This window comes from Aotus nancymaae, unplaced genomic scaffold (assembly GCF_030222135.1).
Source record: "Aotus nancymaae isolate 86718 unplaced genomic scaffold, 86718_ANA_hifiasm-v0.15.2.pri h1tg000018l, whole genome shotgun sequence".
NCBI lineage: Eukaryota > Metazoa > Chordata > Mammalia > Primates > Aotidae > Aotus > Aotus nancymaae.
The window spans coordinates 9071479-9089947 of NW_026988430.1; the positions used below are offsets into that span (position 1 = coordinate 9071479).

At 53.1% G+C, this 18469-nt stretch overlaps 1 protein-coding gene across 3 annotated transcripts; it reads right to left on the bottom strand.

Moving 5' to 3' along the window:
* Window positions 1-1698: 1698 nt before the first annotated feature.
* On the bottom strand, window positions 1699-18288 carry B9D1 (B9 domain containing 1). 3 transcript variants are annotated; one of them, XM_012472060.3, is made up of 7 exons: window positions 18100-18288; window positions 15906-15974; window positions 13434-13545; window positions 6262-6358; window positions 5738-5800; window positions 2314-2381; window positions 1699-1983 (listed from the first exon to the last, which is right to left on the bottom strand). In XM_012472060.3, exons 1-7 carry the CDS (start codon window positions 18160-18162, stop codon window positions 1841-1843), a joined length of 615 nt encoding a protein of 204 aa, XP_012327483.1. In that variant the 5' UTR covers window positions 18163-18288; the 3' UTR covers window positions 1699-1840. The 3 variants fall into 3 exon arrangements, with proteins under 3 accessions (XP_012327483.1, XP_021530440.1, XP_021530439.1); XM_021674765.2 differs by having other exon boundaries at window positions 1903-2072; XM_021674764.2 differs by lacking the exons at window positions 1699-1983; window positions 2314-2381 and adding an exon at window positions 5415-5662.
* Window positions 18289-18469: the final 181 nt, after the last annotated feature.

Consider the following 18469-nt stretch of genomic DNA (forward strand, 5'->3'; position numbering starts at 1 on the left):
CTGATGTGAAGGAGCCTGTGCAGGAAAGCTCACGATGGAGGGAGAAGGAAGAAGCCCCTCGTGGGTGGGGGGCCTGGGAGAAGCCAGAGACACCGCGTCTCCCACACACCAAGGCCGGCTCGGGAAGGCAGCTAGTGTGGGGTGGTTGTGGGAACGGAGGGAGCGCCTCAGCTAAGCTGGCAGGAGGGTGCTGGAGGTCTGAAGAGACAAAAGCTGTGTTTCCTCAGAGAACTCATGAGGGAGTTGTCCAAGGAAACGCAGACCTGGGCTGTGGATGGAACATGGGCTGCCGTGGCTCTGGGGCTCAAGCAGGTGCAGGGCAGGCGGACGGACAGCTGGCTGTTACCAGGGCTGAGGCTCTGCCAGGTGAGCATGAAGGCAGGAGGGCACTACCGGGAAGTGCATGCAGGTGACTGGGAATTCTAAACTGGGTTGGGAGGAAAACAAGCAAAGAGGGGCTGACAGTTGGCAAAAAGGGGCTGGGTCAGGGCCTTGGAGAGCCTGGTGGTTTGAAGGGCCCAGGGGAGCGTCACATGAGGGAGAGCCTGGCCTGAGTGAGGGACACTTCAATCTAGCCCTCGGAGGCAGTGCGGTCACCAGTAACAAGAAATACGCGTGGCTGTGCGGGGAGTGGTGAAGAGGGTTGCGAGTGAGGCAGCAAGGACACACCCCGTCTTGGCCCACTCCACACGTGGGGTGTGGGAGGAAAAAGATTCCACTTAAGAGGGCTGCAGGTGACTGAGTGGGCTTCAGCAAGGCCAGAGCTAGAGGGAACTTCCCATTCAGAGAAGACGGTTGGAATCAGGAATTTTGCTGACAACAGACCCTGAGTTCCAGAACGCAGTGAGTTGGGGGGAGGGCAGGGGAGTGCCCGTGAGATAAAGGGCAGAAGACAGTCGGCTCAGGTGGTCTCAGGGCAAGTGCCCATAACAGCCCAGGGTAACATGGGCGAGCCTGTGCTCTCTCCTGGATCCCGCTGAGGGCAGTATCTAGGCTGGGGCACCATGTCTGCCGAGGAAAGCTCAGTGGCAGGGCAGAGAGGGCCGGGGGCTGCCTTGTGAGGTTCCAGAGGCTTGCGTGACGGTGGGGAGGCCCAGGCCCAGGGCCCCCCGAAGTAATGCTGAAGGGACTCGGCTTCCAGAGGGGCCCAGATCACCTCAGAGGCCAGGGTGTTAAGCCAGGGAGCTCACCCTCCTCTCTTGCTAAGGGGCTGCCAGAAAGCTGGACTCCAGCTGGCAGCCTCCCACCCCTGGGAGGTTTCCAGCCCCAACCCTGGGACTGCGGGTAGTGGGGGCGGAGAGGGGAGTGGGCAGGCTGAGGGTCTGCCATCCTGAGGGTACCTCACCATCCAGCTCCCAATAGTAGGGTTCTCTCCTCCTTGCCAAGAGAGGCTCGTGGCTGAGAGCATGGCTGAGCAGGTGATTCTGCTTAAACCCCAAGCCTCCAAGGCGGGTGCCATGCCCAGTTCAAGGATGAATGTGTTGAGGTGCAGAAAAGGCCACACAGCTGTGAGTGGCAGAACCTGGTGATGTCTGAGCTCCCATCCCAGATGGCCACGGTCTGGTCTCCAGACAGCTTCGATGGCACAAAGGGTAGGGACGGGGAGAGCCCTGGAGGTGGGGCCAGGGAAGGCCCAAGAGCCCCCAGCTCCTGTGGGGGAGGGGCTAAGCAGGAGAGAAGGCAGCCCCAGGCCTGGGCTCTCTGAAAATATGACTTTATTATAGAAAACTGTTCTGTGTGCCCCAGCTCCCGCCACCAGGCTGCCCTTTAGACCGATGGCCAGCGGCTGACTCTAGGAAGGCAGTCCTTCATTATCAGAGACTGTGCACCTGTGGTGCCTTCACTGGGGGAAGCCCTGGGGTGGGCTGGGCCCTGAGACACCCTGTGTGTCCGCAGGCCCAGTGTCGTAGCCCAGCTTCCTCATGTCCTTGGTCACTACGTTGAAGAGGAGGGTGACAAAACCCTGAGAGCGGACACGGGTCACTGGGGACAGAAGGGCAGCATCAGCCAGGCTGGGCTGGGGCAGAGACAAACCCAGGTTGATTTGGGAATCTCAGCCTCAGCGTTCTCATCTGTAAAATGGGGACAACAGCGCCTGACCCATGCCACTCACTGGGAGGGAAAGAGGCTGCAGCCGGGACAGGCAGACACGACAAACCCTCTGTGTTCCAGCAGCCCTCATCTGGGAACATTCGTGGGCCAGCTCCCAGGTGCCTGGCGGGTCCCTGGCATTCACCCCCAACCTTGGGCCCACCCACTCCCAGGCTCTAACCTGTCTGGGGGCTGGGGGTAAGGGAGGGGAGGGAGCTTTACCTTCCCGGCCTTCACCCTGAGCCACCACCTTGGGGTCTGTGTACTCGGGTCGCCGCCCCATGAACCAGCTGGGAACACAGAAGAACGTGGGTGAGCAGGACCCCACCCGGGCACTCCTGGCCATGGACGACGCTGGATGTGGACTCTCCTCACTCTGGAAACCATCACTTCTCCTCCAGCCGCACCCTGCCCCCACCAGGAGTCAGGCCCGAAGCAGAGCCTTCCCGGTGGCTGGGCTCCAGCGCAGTGGTGTCCCTTGCTAGGGTCACACAGCCTAGCCAGGCCTCAGGTGCTCTGTGGCCGCGCTGCCTCCGCTGGTGGGTTAGGCTTTTCCATCTCCGGCTTCCATAGGTTTGGTTCACTGGGAATGGGAGCTCAGGGAGATTCTGGGGTGGGGGTGCTGCCTGAACCCAGGTGGAAATCCCAGAAAAGTGACAGCAGCTGAGGTGGGGGAGGGGAGGGGACAGTGTGACCCTTCAGCCTCCCCAGAAGGGGATCCCACCCCAAAGAATCCATGGGGTGGGCAAAAGGGCCAGAACTGGGCTCCTCGGCCTTGCCTCCTGTTAGTGTAGGGGTCCAGGAAACGTCACTTCCCATCCCTAAATCGTAAGCTTGTCAACTGTAACATGGGGACAATCGTGGCACCCACCGCAGGCCATGTCAGGGGCAGCACGCAGCCACCGGGCCCAGCATGCGCCCTCCCCAGCCCCAGGCCCCAGTTGGGTCGGCGGGAGGCCGGGAGGCCGGGGGTGTCAGGCCCCGCCGCCGACACACCCACGCGAGCCGGAAACAACCAGGAGCACTATTCCCGGCCGGGTGGGTCCGGCAGCCGCGGGCTTTGCCCCGCCGGGACTCACGGCCCCGCCTCCTCCGTGCCACAGCTCCCAGGGCCACCCCACATCACACCCGGCCGAGGGCCGCTGGCAACCGTGGCGACGCAACAGCCCCGCGCAGCCCTCCCCGCGGTCTCTCTGTCTCCGAGGTGGGCATCAGCGCTCACCCGGGGCTGCCGCGGAGGGGCCAGGCCAGGGAGGGGCCCCCGGCTGCCGCAGGGGGTTGGCCTGTGGAGACCACAGCCAGGGAGCACTGCCCACCAGCCCCCAACCCCAAGGAGGGAGCCAGGGAGTGAAAGCCAGTGGGTGCTCCCCAAGGGGAAGGGACGGGCAGCCACAACCCCTGCACCTCAGTTTCTCCTTTGGGAGAGCGAGGCTCTTGCAGCACCCACCTCACAGGGGGCTGTGTGTGAAGACTGGGGCCTGGGAGCGTCCCCACCACGCCCAGCAGACCCCAGATCCCATCCCGGAGCTCACATATGGAGAGCCCGTCCCCAGTGAACTTCTTTCCTGGGGTGCACCAGGGCGGTCTGTTTGGTTGGCTGGGGTGGGAGAGATGAGAGACTGTTCTGGAGGGCGTTCCAGGTAAGGGCTCAAGGCAGGGAAGGACCCCTCGGGCTAGAGGAACTGAGACAGATGGGAAGCAAGGGGCAGAGGCCATGAGGTGGGCAGGACCCAACCACCGGCCTGGCGGCATTCTGGTTGAAGTTCATCCTGAAAGAGGCACAGCGTGGGGCAGGTTCTCGCAGGGGAGGGGTGTTTTAGGAACACTTTTTTTTTTTTTGCTGTGTGAAGACTAGACTGGAGGGGGTGCAGCGGGCTGAATAACAGCCCCCAAAGATGGCAGAGCCTAGCCCCAGGAAACCGTGCATGTGACCTTACTGAGAAAAAGGGTCACATGCACTTTGCAGACATGATTAGGCCAAGGCTCCTGCGACGATTATCCAGGGGGGCCTAAATGCCATCACAAGACCCTTATCAGAAAAGGAGAGAGGGAGATTTCACAGACAGAGGAGGTGGCCCTGTGACCCTAGAGGCAGAGACTGGAGTGATGAGGCCACAAGCCAAGCAAAAGCTGGGGCCACCAGAAACTGAAAGGGCAACTGCAGCAGCCACCATGGGAAATTAATCCAGGGGCCAAGAGTGTTCGGGGCAGGCCCTAGGCCAGGCCAGAGGACGTGGAGAGAGGGTGGGAGAGGGGTGGGGATGACCGAGCTCTCAGCTTCAGCAAGTAGCCTCCACATTTGGGAAGATTCTGCCAATCAGACGGCCTTCACTAATCAGACCTTTCCCCCATTTTTGTAATCCAAGCACATACTGCCTTGCCCAGTTGCAAGCCCCTCCACAGGGGCTGTGAAACCCCTTCCAAAGCGAGCTTTCCCCTGGAGGCCTGCAGTCCTCCTTGGAGCTGTGGGCGGTGGAACAGGCTGAACAGCCCAGCCGGGATGGCTGTGCGGGTCCCACCAGTCCCTGAGGCTTCCCCAACCCACTGACAGCGCTGCCCTGCTGCCTTCCTGATAGCCTGTGGCATGGGGATTGTCACCTCTAGGTGATGCTGGCCCAGGCCATCTGGGAAAGAAGTCCTTTGCCACATGGTGGCCTCCCAGAAGGGCTCCTAGGGGCAGTGGGCACACAAATGCTTAGTCTGAGTCAGTGGAGACCCTGCCGTTCCTCCCTCCATAGTTCTGAGTTCAGTGAGGTGTTCTCAGCCCTGAGGCGCAATGCTGTCCCTCCACCCAGCAGGGCTCTGGCCAGTTCTCAAGTCCGATACCGGCCAGCCTCTCCGGGGCTGGAACCCAGGGAGTCCTCCATCTTCCCCTTGTGCCTCACTGACCTGCTGGGGGGCGGCAGAGGCTTGCTGCCCAACTGTGCTAATGGGCCGCCAGTCAGAAGGCCAGGGCCCAGCTAGCCCTCTAAGCTCCCACTTGGATGTGGGCAGGGGTAAGAGACCTTCCTGCTGGGGCTGCACTGGGCATCCCCCAGGCCCTCCTGGCAGGCGCTGGTGTCCTGGGCCCTGCCTGCCTCCCCATCTCCCTAATTCTGCCTGGCTTACCATGTAGTGGCCACGCCACCGTCCTGGCTTCTCCTAACATGCTAAGCTCGTGCTCCCCTTGGCCTGGCAGGCACTGTTCCCTGGGCCTGGTGTTCTTCCCTGCTCTTCCCTCCACACTAAGCCTCAGCGCAAACGTCAGCTCGGGCCACAGACTCCCACATGTAAAGGCGTTTATCATGATTACTGTGCCAAGGTGTCTGGCTCATACTGCTGTATCCTCTTGTCTCCCACCTTTTAATGTCACATTATGTCATGAGCATTTTTCCCATCTGACAAGAGTTTTTCCTCTGCTCCATCTGACACAAAGATTTTTCACAGGGCACAGGGTAAAATCAGCCAGGCTTCTGCTGCTAGAATAGAGGCTGAAGGGAGCCCCGTGACTCAGCACTCCCAGGGGACGTGTTTCTATTTGTCCCCAGTGGGTGGAGCAGCTTGCAGATCTGAGGAGGCGACCAGGCACAAACTGAGGGGTAGAATGTGACATCCATTCATCCAATAGATCAGGAGGAGATGCTGGGGTTATAGGTACAAAACTCACCTTGTAAACTTCTGCAGTATAGACGTAGATTCTGGGACAAACATGGGGATGGTCCTTTTGTGCCTGAAACAAATGTTTTTGCAGACAGAGGTGCTGTGTCACAGACCTTTCTGAGCCTCCAGGGAGCAGAAACACTCGGATCAGGCCAGTGCACCTGCAGCGTGGGCCAAGTCAGGGCCAATGCTAATGAATCCAACCTGTGCTAACTGAGCACCACTGTTCCCCAGGCATGGAGCTGAGCGCTGGGAGACAGTCTCATGAAGGTCAGAGTACATCGGGAATTTTCTTTTCGGGGGCCCACTACCTCCCCACCCCACCTGGTGTGTGGCAGACATCACCCATCCTAGAGGTTCTCTTCCCAAATACAGGCTACACCCCATGCCCCCCGCCCCTGCCACCAGGCTGAGCTGCCCAGGCCCCTGGGGACCCCAGAGCTTTCCCACCCTGAACCTAAGACAGAAAATGGGGCAAGGTCTGTCCTAGGACAAGCTCTGCCCAGGGCCCAGATCAGAGTGAGGACGTACCGGCCAGGTGAGAAGGGCACGTGCACCGCCCCATAGCCTCGAACCACATCGTTCCCGAACACATCTGGTCCATACACGCTAAGCACGATCTGTGGCCCTTGAGAAGGATAAGGTAGGGGGTGGACACGTGAGGACACATGGGGGAGGTGCAGGGCAGAGAAGAGGGAGTGTCCAGCTGAGGGTGCTCAGAGGATTGAGCTCAAAGCCCTGAGGTAGCAGGCCTGAGAGGGGACAGGAGCAGGCATGGGAACCCAGACTGTGCCAGGACTTCTGCCCACCCTGGTACTTCCTGTGTCTCTACTGAGGCCTGGGCATGCACTCCACACCCCGTCTCCCCGCTGCAGAGTCAGGGCCCACTCAGCCACTCCATTTACAAGGAGCCACTTCCAGAGGCCCTAGTCTAGGCCCAGGGCCGCAGCTGTGATCAGAGCAGACTAAGAACCTCTGCTCTCTGGGTGCTCCCTTCCTGATGGAGGCAGGCTCAGGGGATTGGGGTGGCACAGGTTTATTTTGGGGGTGTCTAGAGAAGTCAGAGAGAAAACAAAAACTTTCTGGGCATTTTTCTTTGAAATATTATAAGTAATATAATAGGTGTGGTTGTTTTTACACCCGCTTCCTGTAACCATCAAGGTGCAAAGGCGCTTTCACCTCGCCAGTTTCAGGTGAGGCCCAGGGAAGGCCTAGGAGACAACCTACCAGGCTCTGACCTTGCAGCCACGGCTGAGGCGAGTTACCCAACCTCTCTGCCCCTGTTTTGTCATCTCTAAGACACATGAAATAGTACCTAATGCATAGTAAGTGCTCAGTAAATGTTAGAGAGAGGTCTGTGCCCTTTCCGTGACTACCTTCCACCACAGGTAACTGTTACTCTGAATTTTATGAAACCACCTCTTTACTTTTCTTTAAGACTCCACTGTCAAAAAATGCATCCCAAACCTGGTATTTTACTTTTACCAATTTTTTTGAACCTTTATGCAAAAGGAATTATACAATATGTTTATTTGTGTGCCCAGCCTCTAATCCAACATTATGACTGTGAGATTTTCTCAAATGGTTTCCTGTAAAGGGGGGTGTTCATTTTCAATGCCATTTAACATTCTGCATGGGAATCTGCCACAGGGACCGTTCATTCTGGTGCTGATGGACACACAGGCTGCCCTTCTGCTAGAGGCTGAGCACCATGGTGCAGGCTCTCAGTACTCATGTGCACGTTACAGATATGTGCACATGTGGTGGGCACACACCCAAGAAGCATGCTGCACAGGGCCCATGTCCGTTCCCTCCAAAAAGGTAACACCAAGCTGCCAGCACTCCCCCCGCAGTGGTGTCTGATTCCCGCTACTCTACATCTCACCAAAACATGGCATTACCAATCTTTTAAATTTGAGCTGTCCTAGTGAGCGAATACTGGTAGCTCACTGTAGGTTTAAATTACATTTCCCTTCATTTTAGATACGTGTGTGTGTGTGTGTGTGTGTGTGTGTGTGTGTATATATATATATTTTTTTTTTTTTTAGATGGAGCCTTTCTCTGTCTCCCAGGCTGGGGTGCAGTGGTGCAATCTCGGCTCACTGAAACCTCTGCCTCCTGGGTTCAAGGGATTCTCCCCAGCCTCCCGAGTAGCTGGGACTACAGGTGCCTACCACCACACCTAGCTAATTTTTGTATTTTTTAGTAGAGACAGAGTTTCGCCATGTTGGCCAGGCTGGTCTCAAACTCCTAATCCACCTGCCTTGGCCTCCCAAAGTGCTGGGATTATAGGTGCAAGCCACCATGCCTAGCCTAACATACTGTGATTATAATTGAAGCTTGCTATCTGGTAGAACAAGTTGTATTTTAATATTATTATAAAGAATATATCTTAAAAATACCATTTTCTATTTATTGTTGGCATACAGAAAGCATACTGATTTTTGTTAAGATATATTGATCTTATATCCAGATTCATGCTCATCTATTAACTCTAACAATTTATCTATGGATTATTTTGAAATTCTACATAATCATCTTGTCTATGAATATTTTATTCTTCCTAATTCTTACACTCTTTATTTGTACAGCATTAATGGTGATAGCAAGCATGCCGATCTCAAGAAAAATCTTTCGACATTTCAATGGCAAAAGTAATGTTTGCTCTAAGCTTTTCGTAGATAATCTTGATGAGGTTAGGAAAGTTTCTTTCTCTTCCTAGCTTACTAAGCTTTTATCATGAATGAGTGTTGAATTTTACCATGTTTTCTTCATTTATGGGGATGATCATTTTTCTTCTTATTTTTGAGACAGTCTCACTCTGTCACCCAGGCTGGAGTGCAGTGGTGCGGGCTTGGCTCATGGCAACCTCTGCTTCCCAGGTTCAAACAAATTCTCCTGCCTCAGCCTTCCAAGTAGCTGGGATTACAGGCATGCACTATCATGCCGCTAATTTTTGTATTTTTAGTAGAGACAGGGTTTCACCATGTTGGCCAGGCTGGTCTCAAACTCCTGACCTCAAATGATCTGCCTGCCTCGGCCTCCCAAAGTGCTGGGATTACAGGTGTGGGCCATAGTGCCTGGCCTGACTCCAACTTTTCTTCTATTTATTGTAGTGAATAACACTGATCGATTTTAGATTTTATTTTTTAAGAGATAGGGTGGCCGGGCGCGGTGGCTCACGCCTGTAATCCCAGCACTTTGGGAGGCCGAGGTGGGTGGATCACGAGGTCAAGAGATCGAGACCATCCTGGTCAACATGGTGAAACCCCGTCTCTACTAAAAATACAAAAAATTAGCTGGGCATGGTGGTGCGTGCCTGTAATCCTAGCTACTCAGGAGGCTGAGGCAGGAGAATTGCCTGAACCCAGGAGTCGGAGGTTGCGGTGAGCCGAGATCGCGCCATTGCACTCCAGCCTGGGTAACAAAAGCGAAACTCCGTCTCAAAAAAAAAAAAAAAAAAAAGAGATAGGGTGTTGCCCAGGTTGGTCTCAAACTCCTGGCCTCAAGCAATCCTCCCACCTCGGCCTCCCAAAGTGTTGGGATTGCAGGTATGAGGACTATGCCTGGTGCCTTAAAAGCTTTGTATTTTTGGAATAAACCCTACTTTTTATGATGTGTTTTATTATCCTTTGTTTTTTTAATCTTGCTAGTTTCTGAATATTTCATTTGGGAGTTTTGAATTCAGTTTCTGAATATTTCATTTGGGAGTTCTGCAACTATGTTCATGAGTGAGTTTCTTTTTCTTTTTTGAGACGGAGTCTTGCTCTGTCTCCCAGGCTGGAGTACAGTGGTGCCATCTCAGTTCACTGCAACCTCCGCCTCCCAGGCTCAAGCGATTCTCCTGCCTCAGCTTACTGAGTAGCTGGGATTACAGGCATGCACCACCACGCCCAGCCAATTTTTTTTTTGTATTTTTAGTAGAGATGAGTTTCACCTTGTTAGTCAGGCTGGTCTTGAACTACTGACCACATGATCTGCCCACCTTGGCCTCTCAAAGTGTTGGGATTATAGGCGTGAGCCACCATGCCCAGCCTTTTTTTTTTTTTTTGAGACAGAGTTTCGCTCTTGTTGCCTAGGCTGGAGTGCAATGACACCATCTCGGCTCACTGCAACCTCCGCCTCCCAGGTTCAAGCGACTCTCCTGCCTCAGCCTCCCAAGTACCTGGGATTACAGGCATGAGCCACCATGCCCAGCTAATTTTGTATTTTTAGTAGAGACAGGGTTTCTCCATGTTGGTCAGGTTGGTCTCAAACTCCTGACCTCAGGTGATCCACCTGCCTCGACTTCCCAAGTGCTGGGATTACAGGTGTGAGCCACCATGCACAGCCTTCTTTTACAAATTTCTTAAGATGAATGCTTAGATAATTAATTTTTCAGCCTATTTTTTTCTCTAATATGCATTTAAAATTACAAAATTGGCTGGGTGCAGTGCCTCACACCTGTAATCCCAACACTTTGGGAGGTCGAGGTAGGTGGATCACCTGAGGTCAGGAGTTCAAGACTTGCCTGGCCAACATGGTGAGACCTCGTCTCTAATAAAAATACAAAAAAATTAGCTGGGCGTGGTGGCGGGCACCTGTAATCCTAGTTACTTGGGAGGCTGAGGCAGGCGAATCGCTTGAACCCGGGAGGTAGAGGCTGCAGTGAGCCAAGACCGCATCATTGCACTGCAGCCTGGGCAACAAGAATGAAACTTCATTAAAAAAAAAAATTAATTAAATTAAAAAATAAATTACAACATTTCCCTCTAACCATGACTTTAACTGCCCCCTGCAAATTTAAATAGCTCAGTATTTTTATTTTCAGTTCAAAATTCCATTATGCCATTAGTATTTCTTCTTTGACATATGGGTTATTTTTAGAAGTTACTTTCTTATTTTTCAAACATATGGAGATTTTTCTCATTATCCTTGTTATTGGTCCCCAGCTTAAGTTCACTGTGGTCAAAGAAAATACTTCACTGCCCCTGGAAAGCTAAAAGAGTTCCAAGGTACTGGCACTGACTCACTACTGGGTCATCGTTGACAGCTGGGTCTACTTGCTGTATTGCCTCTCCCCATGCCTCCGTCAACTCATCCTACTTGTGAGGAGTATCAGAGTAAATTACAGATCTCTGGACACTTTCCCCGACATACTGCACTATGTGCATCAGGAAATAGAGCTCAATATTTGTTCACGGTTCTTTCCAGATAAAATTTATGCACAATGAAACACACATCGTAAGTGTACTATTCAATGGATTTTCACAAATGCATACATCTGTGTAACCCAAATCTAGCTGCTTTCAAGATTTTCTTTTTGTCTGGTTTTCAGCTGTTTTATTATCATGTACCTAGGGGTGGGTTTCTTCCATTTATCCTGCTTGAGGTTTGTCTACTTGAATCTGTGGCTTTGATGTCTCTCATCATTTTTGAAAAAAAATGTAGCTGCTTCCAATATTGTCTCTATCTTGTCCTCCCTCCTCTCCTTCCGGGACTCCAGTTCCATATGGCAGACTTCCAGTATTCTCTGTCTCCTACCTTCTCGTCTATATTTTCTATTCTTGAGTTTCATTGTAGGTATTTTCCTTTGACCTAACTTTCAGTATATAACTATCTCTTCAGTTGTGTTTAATCTGATGAATTCCTGCTTTTGGTTATCATATTTTTCAATTCTAGAATTTCTATTATAATGTTTAAAAAGTATGTTTAGACATGGCTCTCAAGCCTGTAACCCCAGAACTTTCAGAGGCTGAGGTGGGAGGATTGCCTGAGTCCAGGAGTTCAAGACCAGCCTGGCCAACATGGTGAAACCCAGTATCTACTAAAAATACAAAAGATTATTGGCCAGACATGGTGGTACATGCCTGTAGTCTCAGCTACTCAAGAGGCCGAGGCATGAGAATTGCTTGAATCCAGGAGGTAGAGGTTGCAATGAGCTGAGATCATACCATTTTACTCAGAGACAGAGCAAGACTCTGTCTGCAATTTAAAAAAAAGGTAGGCTTCCTAATTCTCTGCCATAATTCTCAATGTGTTTTATCTCTTTTGATCATAGTAAAAATGTATCTGACAATTTCAGTATCTAGAGAGTCCGTTTATCTCTATTGCCTTATTGCCTTATTTTTGCTGGTTATCATTCATGTTGTCTTGATTCTTATGTGCCTTAGTATATGCCAGATATTACATGTGAAAAAATGTACTCCAGCCTGGGTGACAAAGTGAGACCCTGTCTCAAAAAAATAAGAAAAGAAACCTCTTTGGAAAAATATAACATTTCATAGACATCAAATTATTTCTATATATTTTTTCAAAAAGCAACTACCTCAAAGGCATCAGAGAGCTAGTGAAGTAGAAGAGATTTACTGGGCAAGATCCAGGAGAAGAACAGAAATCCAGAGGTTACCCCCATCCCATCTCCCTTGGGAGTGTTTGCTGATTCCAATAGAAGTGATTGAGAGACTGATTAAGACTTTTGACAGCCTCTCTGGGCCCAGGACACACACAAAAAACTGATGTTCAGAGCCTTCCAAGGGGTTGGGAGGAGGGCCTCAGGTAAATCTCTGCAAACTGGGTTAAGACCTCAAAGAGCTACCCTAGGAATAAGGGAGCGATGGAAGTGGAGCAGCCTCACAGGGATTGCAGCCTGGCCCCTGATAATCTCAACCTCCTGATTTTTGCATTCAGCTCCAAGATTGTTACAGCCAAGGCACCTGGCAAAAGCAAATAAGAAACCTCTTTTGGCTGGGCATGGTGGCTCACGTCTGTAATTTCAGCACTTTGAGAGGCTGAGGCAGGCAGATCACCTAAGCTCAGGAGTTTAAGACCAACCTGGGCAATATGGCGAAAATCTGTCTCTACTAAAAATACAAAAATTAGCCTGGTATGGTGGTGGGCACCTGTAATCCAAGCTACTTGGGGGGCTGAGGCAGAAGGATTGCTTGAGCCCAGGAGGTCAACACTGCAGTGAGCAGAGGGGCCTGAATGAAAATCCACACTTGGTCACTAGATGTAAAGCAGAAGGCAAGTGAAGTCAGTTTTGAGTGTCAGTTTCTTCATATGGGAAAAGAAATGGAGAGAAATCTATCCAGCAGGTATGATTGGGAAGCTCAGATGAGTCCACACAGGGAAAGTATTCATCATCTCTATGGAGACTAAGCCCAGGCTTTGTGTACAGTAGGCACTTATTAAGTGCAAGTGGAAGATCAGCATGGTTAATAAGCACCAGCCAGGAAGCCCTTGGGAAAGAGGTTGGAGATTAGGACATGGGAAGGGTATCCGGAGAGAGGGATCAGCATGAATGAAGCTCAGATGAAGGAACTTGAGGGGCTAGCACAGAAGGAGCAAGCGCCAGGGTCTGGTCAGAACACAACAGGCCATGGGAAGTCAACAGGCACGGAGTCAGACCTCCAGGTCAGACAGCTGCAGCCCTGCATGCCAGGGAGGGGCCTGCCTTTTACAGGCCTGGTCACTGGCCCTGATCCACTCTGAACTTCCAGAAGGCCAGCTGCACAGCCTGTAGCAGATGAACCGGGGTGAGTGTGGATGAGGAAGAGGAGGGAAAGGGACAGATGGCGAGAGAGAGAGTGCTGAGGGCTGCTTCAAGAGCCCAGGTGACAATCTGAATATGAACAGTCATGGGCTGGATGAGGCAGAGGCCGTCTTGGGGGTGCTGTGTGAAAGCTCTGCCACCCTACCCTGCAGGGCCCCTGCAGACTCACAGCCGTAGGGGTTGGTGCTTTTAAAGGTGACATCAATAGGTAAGTTCCACACCAGCGCTTGCCGCACATCTTGGCTCTTAGATGTGATCTGTGAGATCCCCTCCTCCAGACCCTGTCGGGACAATGACAGAGACAGCTGGAGTCAGATCAGAGTCAGGCTGCTGTGGCTCCTCCCTTACCGTCGGCAGGCAGCTGGGAGGGCCGTTTTCTCAGCTATCTTCTCCCAAGACACTAGCTTCCAAACAAAGGGAACTAAGAGATGATGGAGTACCTCTTAAGTGTGGTACTTTAATGTGGTAGCGTGTGTGACAACCCTGGGAGGCCAGCCACTCTCCCAGGCACCAGGGCACTAGATCTGGTCCCAAGTTCTTGCCCCACTGAAGGAAATGGTCCAGGAGTGCTTGCACTCCCCTGCATCCCCGCCCGCATTGGAGCATCCCCACTGGTAAGCACATAGATGTATTTTGTCTATCACACAGTCCTCTTTCAACTCTGCTGCCTCTTCCACTCACCAACCCATTCTCTGCTTCCCGTTACAGCAAAACTGCTTCCAAGAGCTGCCTCACTCACCAGTTCCAATTTCTCCCCTGCTATTCTTTTTTTTTTAAACAGAGTCTCACTCTGTCACCTCAGACTGGAGGGCAGTGAAGTGATCTCGGCTCACTGCAACTTCTGCTTCCCGGGTTCAAGTGATTCTCCTGCCTCAGCCTCCTGAGTAGCTGGGATTACAGGCACGCCATGCCCGGCTAATTTTTGTATTTTTAGTAGAGATGGGGTTTCCCCATGTCGGTCAGGCTGGTCTCAAACTCCTGACCTCATGATCTGCCTGCCTCAGCCTCCCAAAGTGCTGGCATTACAGGCATGAGCCATTGCATGGGGCCCCTCCCCTGCTATTCTTCTGTGACCCCACTCCAATGTGACTGCTGGCGCCAGCACTCTACCAAAGGGTTTTTTCCAATAATGCCCGTGATCAGCATTGCCAGATGCAAAACTGTCACTTCTCCGTCCTCGTGTTACTTGAGCCATCAGCAGCACCTGATACAGTTGCTTCCTCCTTGATACGCTGTCTTCCCTTGGCTTCTGGGTCTCTCCACTGCACAGGGTGGCCCTGCTTGGTGGCTCTTGCTGCTTCCTTCTCAGTGTGCCGTCCTAAGGCTGCATCTTTGGCCGGCTCCTCTACCTGTACTCAGTGATCTCATCTGTCTCATGGCTTTCGATGTGCTCTAGATGTCGAAGGTTCCCAAATTTATGTCTCCATCCTGGTCCTTGCCTCTGTACTGTGGATCAGCACCTCCTCTTGTACATCCAGTGGGCGCCTCAACCTTAACTCACACCAGGCTGAGCTCCAGGTAGCGCTCCCCAATCTACTCTTCTCACTGAAAGGCAGCTCCCTACTTCTAAGTGCTCAGGCTAAAAACCCTGCTGTGAATCCTAGCTCCTCCTTCTCTCAGACCCCACGTCCATCCGAAGAGCCCAGCGGCTCTGTCTTCAGGGTGCACTTGCAGTCCAGCCCTCCCGCCACCGCACTGCTGCCGCCCTCCTCTCATTGCATTGCTGTCAGAGCCAACTGCGCTGCCTGCCCTTGCCCTTTCCCGCCGTCTATCCTTGTCACAGAAGCCAGGGAATCTTCTAAAAACATAAGTCAGATCACTTTCTTCTCTGTTGAAAGCTCTCCAAGGGGACCCTACTCCCTTTAAGTAAAGGTCACAATCCTTACTCTGACCTTCTAAGTCCTACAAGTTCTGCCCTGGTGCCTCCCTGCTCCATCTCCGGCTGCTCTCCTGCTGGCTCGCTCTCCAGGGGCCACATGGCCTCCTTGTTGGTCCTCAAACATGCCGGGCATGCTCCTGCCCCAGGGCCTTTGTACTCTCTGCTTTCTGCCCGGACACTTATCACAGGTTTCCCCATGGCTTGTTCCCTCACTTCTTCAGGTCTTTACTCAAAAGTTACTTTCTTGGCAAGGCCCTCCCTGGCGGCTTTAGTGAGATCGCGGCCTCCCTCTCATGGCTCATCCCTGTCACTTCCTGGCTTGGTCTCCCCACCGCACTTCTGGCTCACTGACATCCTAGAATATGCACTCCTTGTTATCTGACCCCTCCCCAGCAAGAACACGTGTCCTCCCCACTGGCTAAGGAGAGGCCAAATGGTGAGCAGACTGGCCAGAGTGTCCACAGCTCAGCCATGGCCAGGCTGGCTCACCAGGGCCAGCTTCCTGCTGCAGGCGCTGCTCTTTGCTGCCCCGGGCAAGCTCACAGGGCAGGGCGTGTGAGTGGTCTTGGGGGATGAATCAGGGGGTCCAACCATGGCTGTGTCCTCTGCTCCAGCTTACCAGGAACACTCATGTGTGGGTCCCCTGAACTCGGTGTCTACCTCTCGACTGGTTCTGAATGGGGAGGGGAAGGGTATGACACCTTCAGAAACCCCAAAAGTCATGAAGGTGGTAAGTAAGGGAGGCCCAAGAGTGCAGCTTACCGCTGTGGGGACCCAGTCCTGGCCGTATACAAAGCAGTACTTGCAGAAGAGGTCATCATACTCTGGAAACTGAAAAAAGCACAGTCTGTCAACTGGTATTCACGCTGAGGCCAATGCGTTTGCTAGACAAGGGCAGCCAAGAGGAATTCTGAACGCGAGGACCTGGGATTGGGTCTAAGAGCCAGCTGGGGATGTGGACCTGGCGTTCAGAGGAGAGGCTCAGGGCCAAGATGTGGGAATCCACGGAGAGTCCCAGGCTTTTGCTCAGGCTCTGCCTTCTGTCTGATCTGTCCTTTCTATTTCTTCATCTGGAAAACTCCTGCTCATACTTCAAAACTTACCCTTCAGGGAGCCTGCCCTCACTCTCAGGCTGGTTTAAGGTCTCCTCTTGGCTCCTGTAGCCCTGTGCTTCCCTCCATAAAAGCAATGATTGCCTGTGCCTGAGTCTGTCAATTCCTCTAGACCATAAGCAGAGAACAGATTTCATGCCTTTCTGTGTCCCCATTGCCCGGCACAGGACTGGGCACAGATGAGGTCTAAGACAGGGGTCCCCAACCAGTACCAGTCTGTGGCCTGTTAGGAATGGGTCCACACCACAGGAGGTGAGCAGCAGGCAAGTGAGCAAAGCTTCATCTGTATTTACAGCAGTTCCCCATTGGAGCTCCACCTCCTGTCTGAGCAGTGGCGGCATTAGATTCTCATAGGAGCACGAACCCTATTGTGAACTGCGCATGCGAGGGATTCAGATTGCGTGCTCCTTATGAGAACCTAACGCCTGATGCTCTGTCACTGTCACCGCATCACCCCCAGATGGGACCATCTAGTTGCAGGAAAACAAGCTCAGGGCTCCCGCTGATTCTACATTACAGTGAGTTGTATAATTATTTCATTATACTTTACAATGCAATAATAATAGAAATAAAGTGTACAATAAAGGTAATGTCCCCAAATCATCCCCAAACCATCCCTCACCACCTCCTGTCTGTGGGAAAACTGTCTTCCACGAAACCAGTCCCTGGTGCCAAAAAGGCTGAGGACTGCTAGTGTAAAGGAATGGTGCTGAAGTGAAAGGTCTGAGAACCCAGGAAGCCATCAGGCACAGGGCATATGCAAGGCTGGAGCTGAGGCCCTGAAAAGAGGGAGGTGCTGAGAGCAGAGCAGGGAGGAACAGTGTGAGTGTGAGTGTGTGTGTGTGGGGGTTGATGATGCTGAGAGCACAGACACATGTGACTCAGCCCAGCCAAGAGCCCCTAATGGGATAGAACAGGAGAGGGGAGAAAGACGGTCTTAGGCACTAGGCTAAGGCAGAGGCGGACAGGGTGGGAGCGTGGAGCAGTATCCCTGATGAAACAGGAAGGCAGGAGACACCAACAAAGCATCAGGCCCTATCAGAGCCTTACCCAAACCGTCTGTCACACCTCACAATAATATAATAATAAACACCATCTCCAACAACCTGGAAGGGCAGTGTGGCGAAGCTTTGAGGTCAGACAGGCGTGGGTTCAATTCCCAGACAGGCCAGTTGCTTTGGCTGTTTCCCCGGCTGTGAAATGGGGGTGTTAGTAGTGCCTATCTGGCAAGGTTGTAAGGATGGAATAAGCAGTGCTGAGCACTGACTTTGGCACATATTGAGGACTTGGTGAGCGTTGGTGTTTGTTTACAATAAATGGTTCCTCTAAAGTGTAGGGGGATGGAGAGTAGCGTCCTGTCCCTCGGGCCTGACAGGCACACCTTCCCTGGGGCATTCCAGGCGACCACCATCGTTGGATGGTTGGATTCAAACCTGAGTTCAAGGATCTGGGGATTCAGAACGCGGGGCAGTAGGTGGGCACCCGACACGGAGCAAATGCCGGAAACTCGGCCGAGCCTCGGCTCCTCGCGTTACACCCCGGGAGGCTCCTGCCAGTGACTCAACCAAGTGGGCATGATCCGTGCGAAGGGCCACTGGCTTGGCCGAGTGTGACCTCAGTACTAGCTCAACATCTCGAGGTCTGCTTCTACACCTGCACATCGGAACTCAGATCCCGAAAACCTCGCGCCAAGTCCTCCAATGCTGGCTTCCCGCCCCCGCCTAACGGAGAGGCTCAGAGGAATGACGTGGCTCTCTGGGGGCCACAGGGCAGCCCGCGGGGTTGCGGGAAGGGCCCCGGGGGACGCTGGGGGGTGGGCCCCGGCGGGGTCCACGGCCGCTCACCTGGGCGCTCTCCACCTGCCCGTTGACCATCAGTAGAAAGACGCTAGGACTCGCGGTCATCATGGCACGCTTGGGGGTTCCGGGGGAACCCACCTAGGCCGCGCGCGGTTGCTAAGAGACGCCGGCGTTGCCCTAGAAACAGACGGCGTGGCGAGCGGGACACGTTTCTTGGCAGCGACACCTTCGCGAGAGAGAGAGAGAGAGTGTGTGTGTATGTGTGTGTAGCACGCGCAGGCGCAGTTAGCAAGCGCCGTCGTAAGGGGGCGGGGCTTGTGCGGGGCGGGGAACGAGGGGCGGGGCTCCACACCGAGGCCCCACCCGTCCTTGGGGCAGCTAGGACCGTGAGACCTGCGGCGGCAGCGATGAGCTG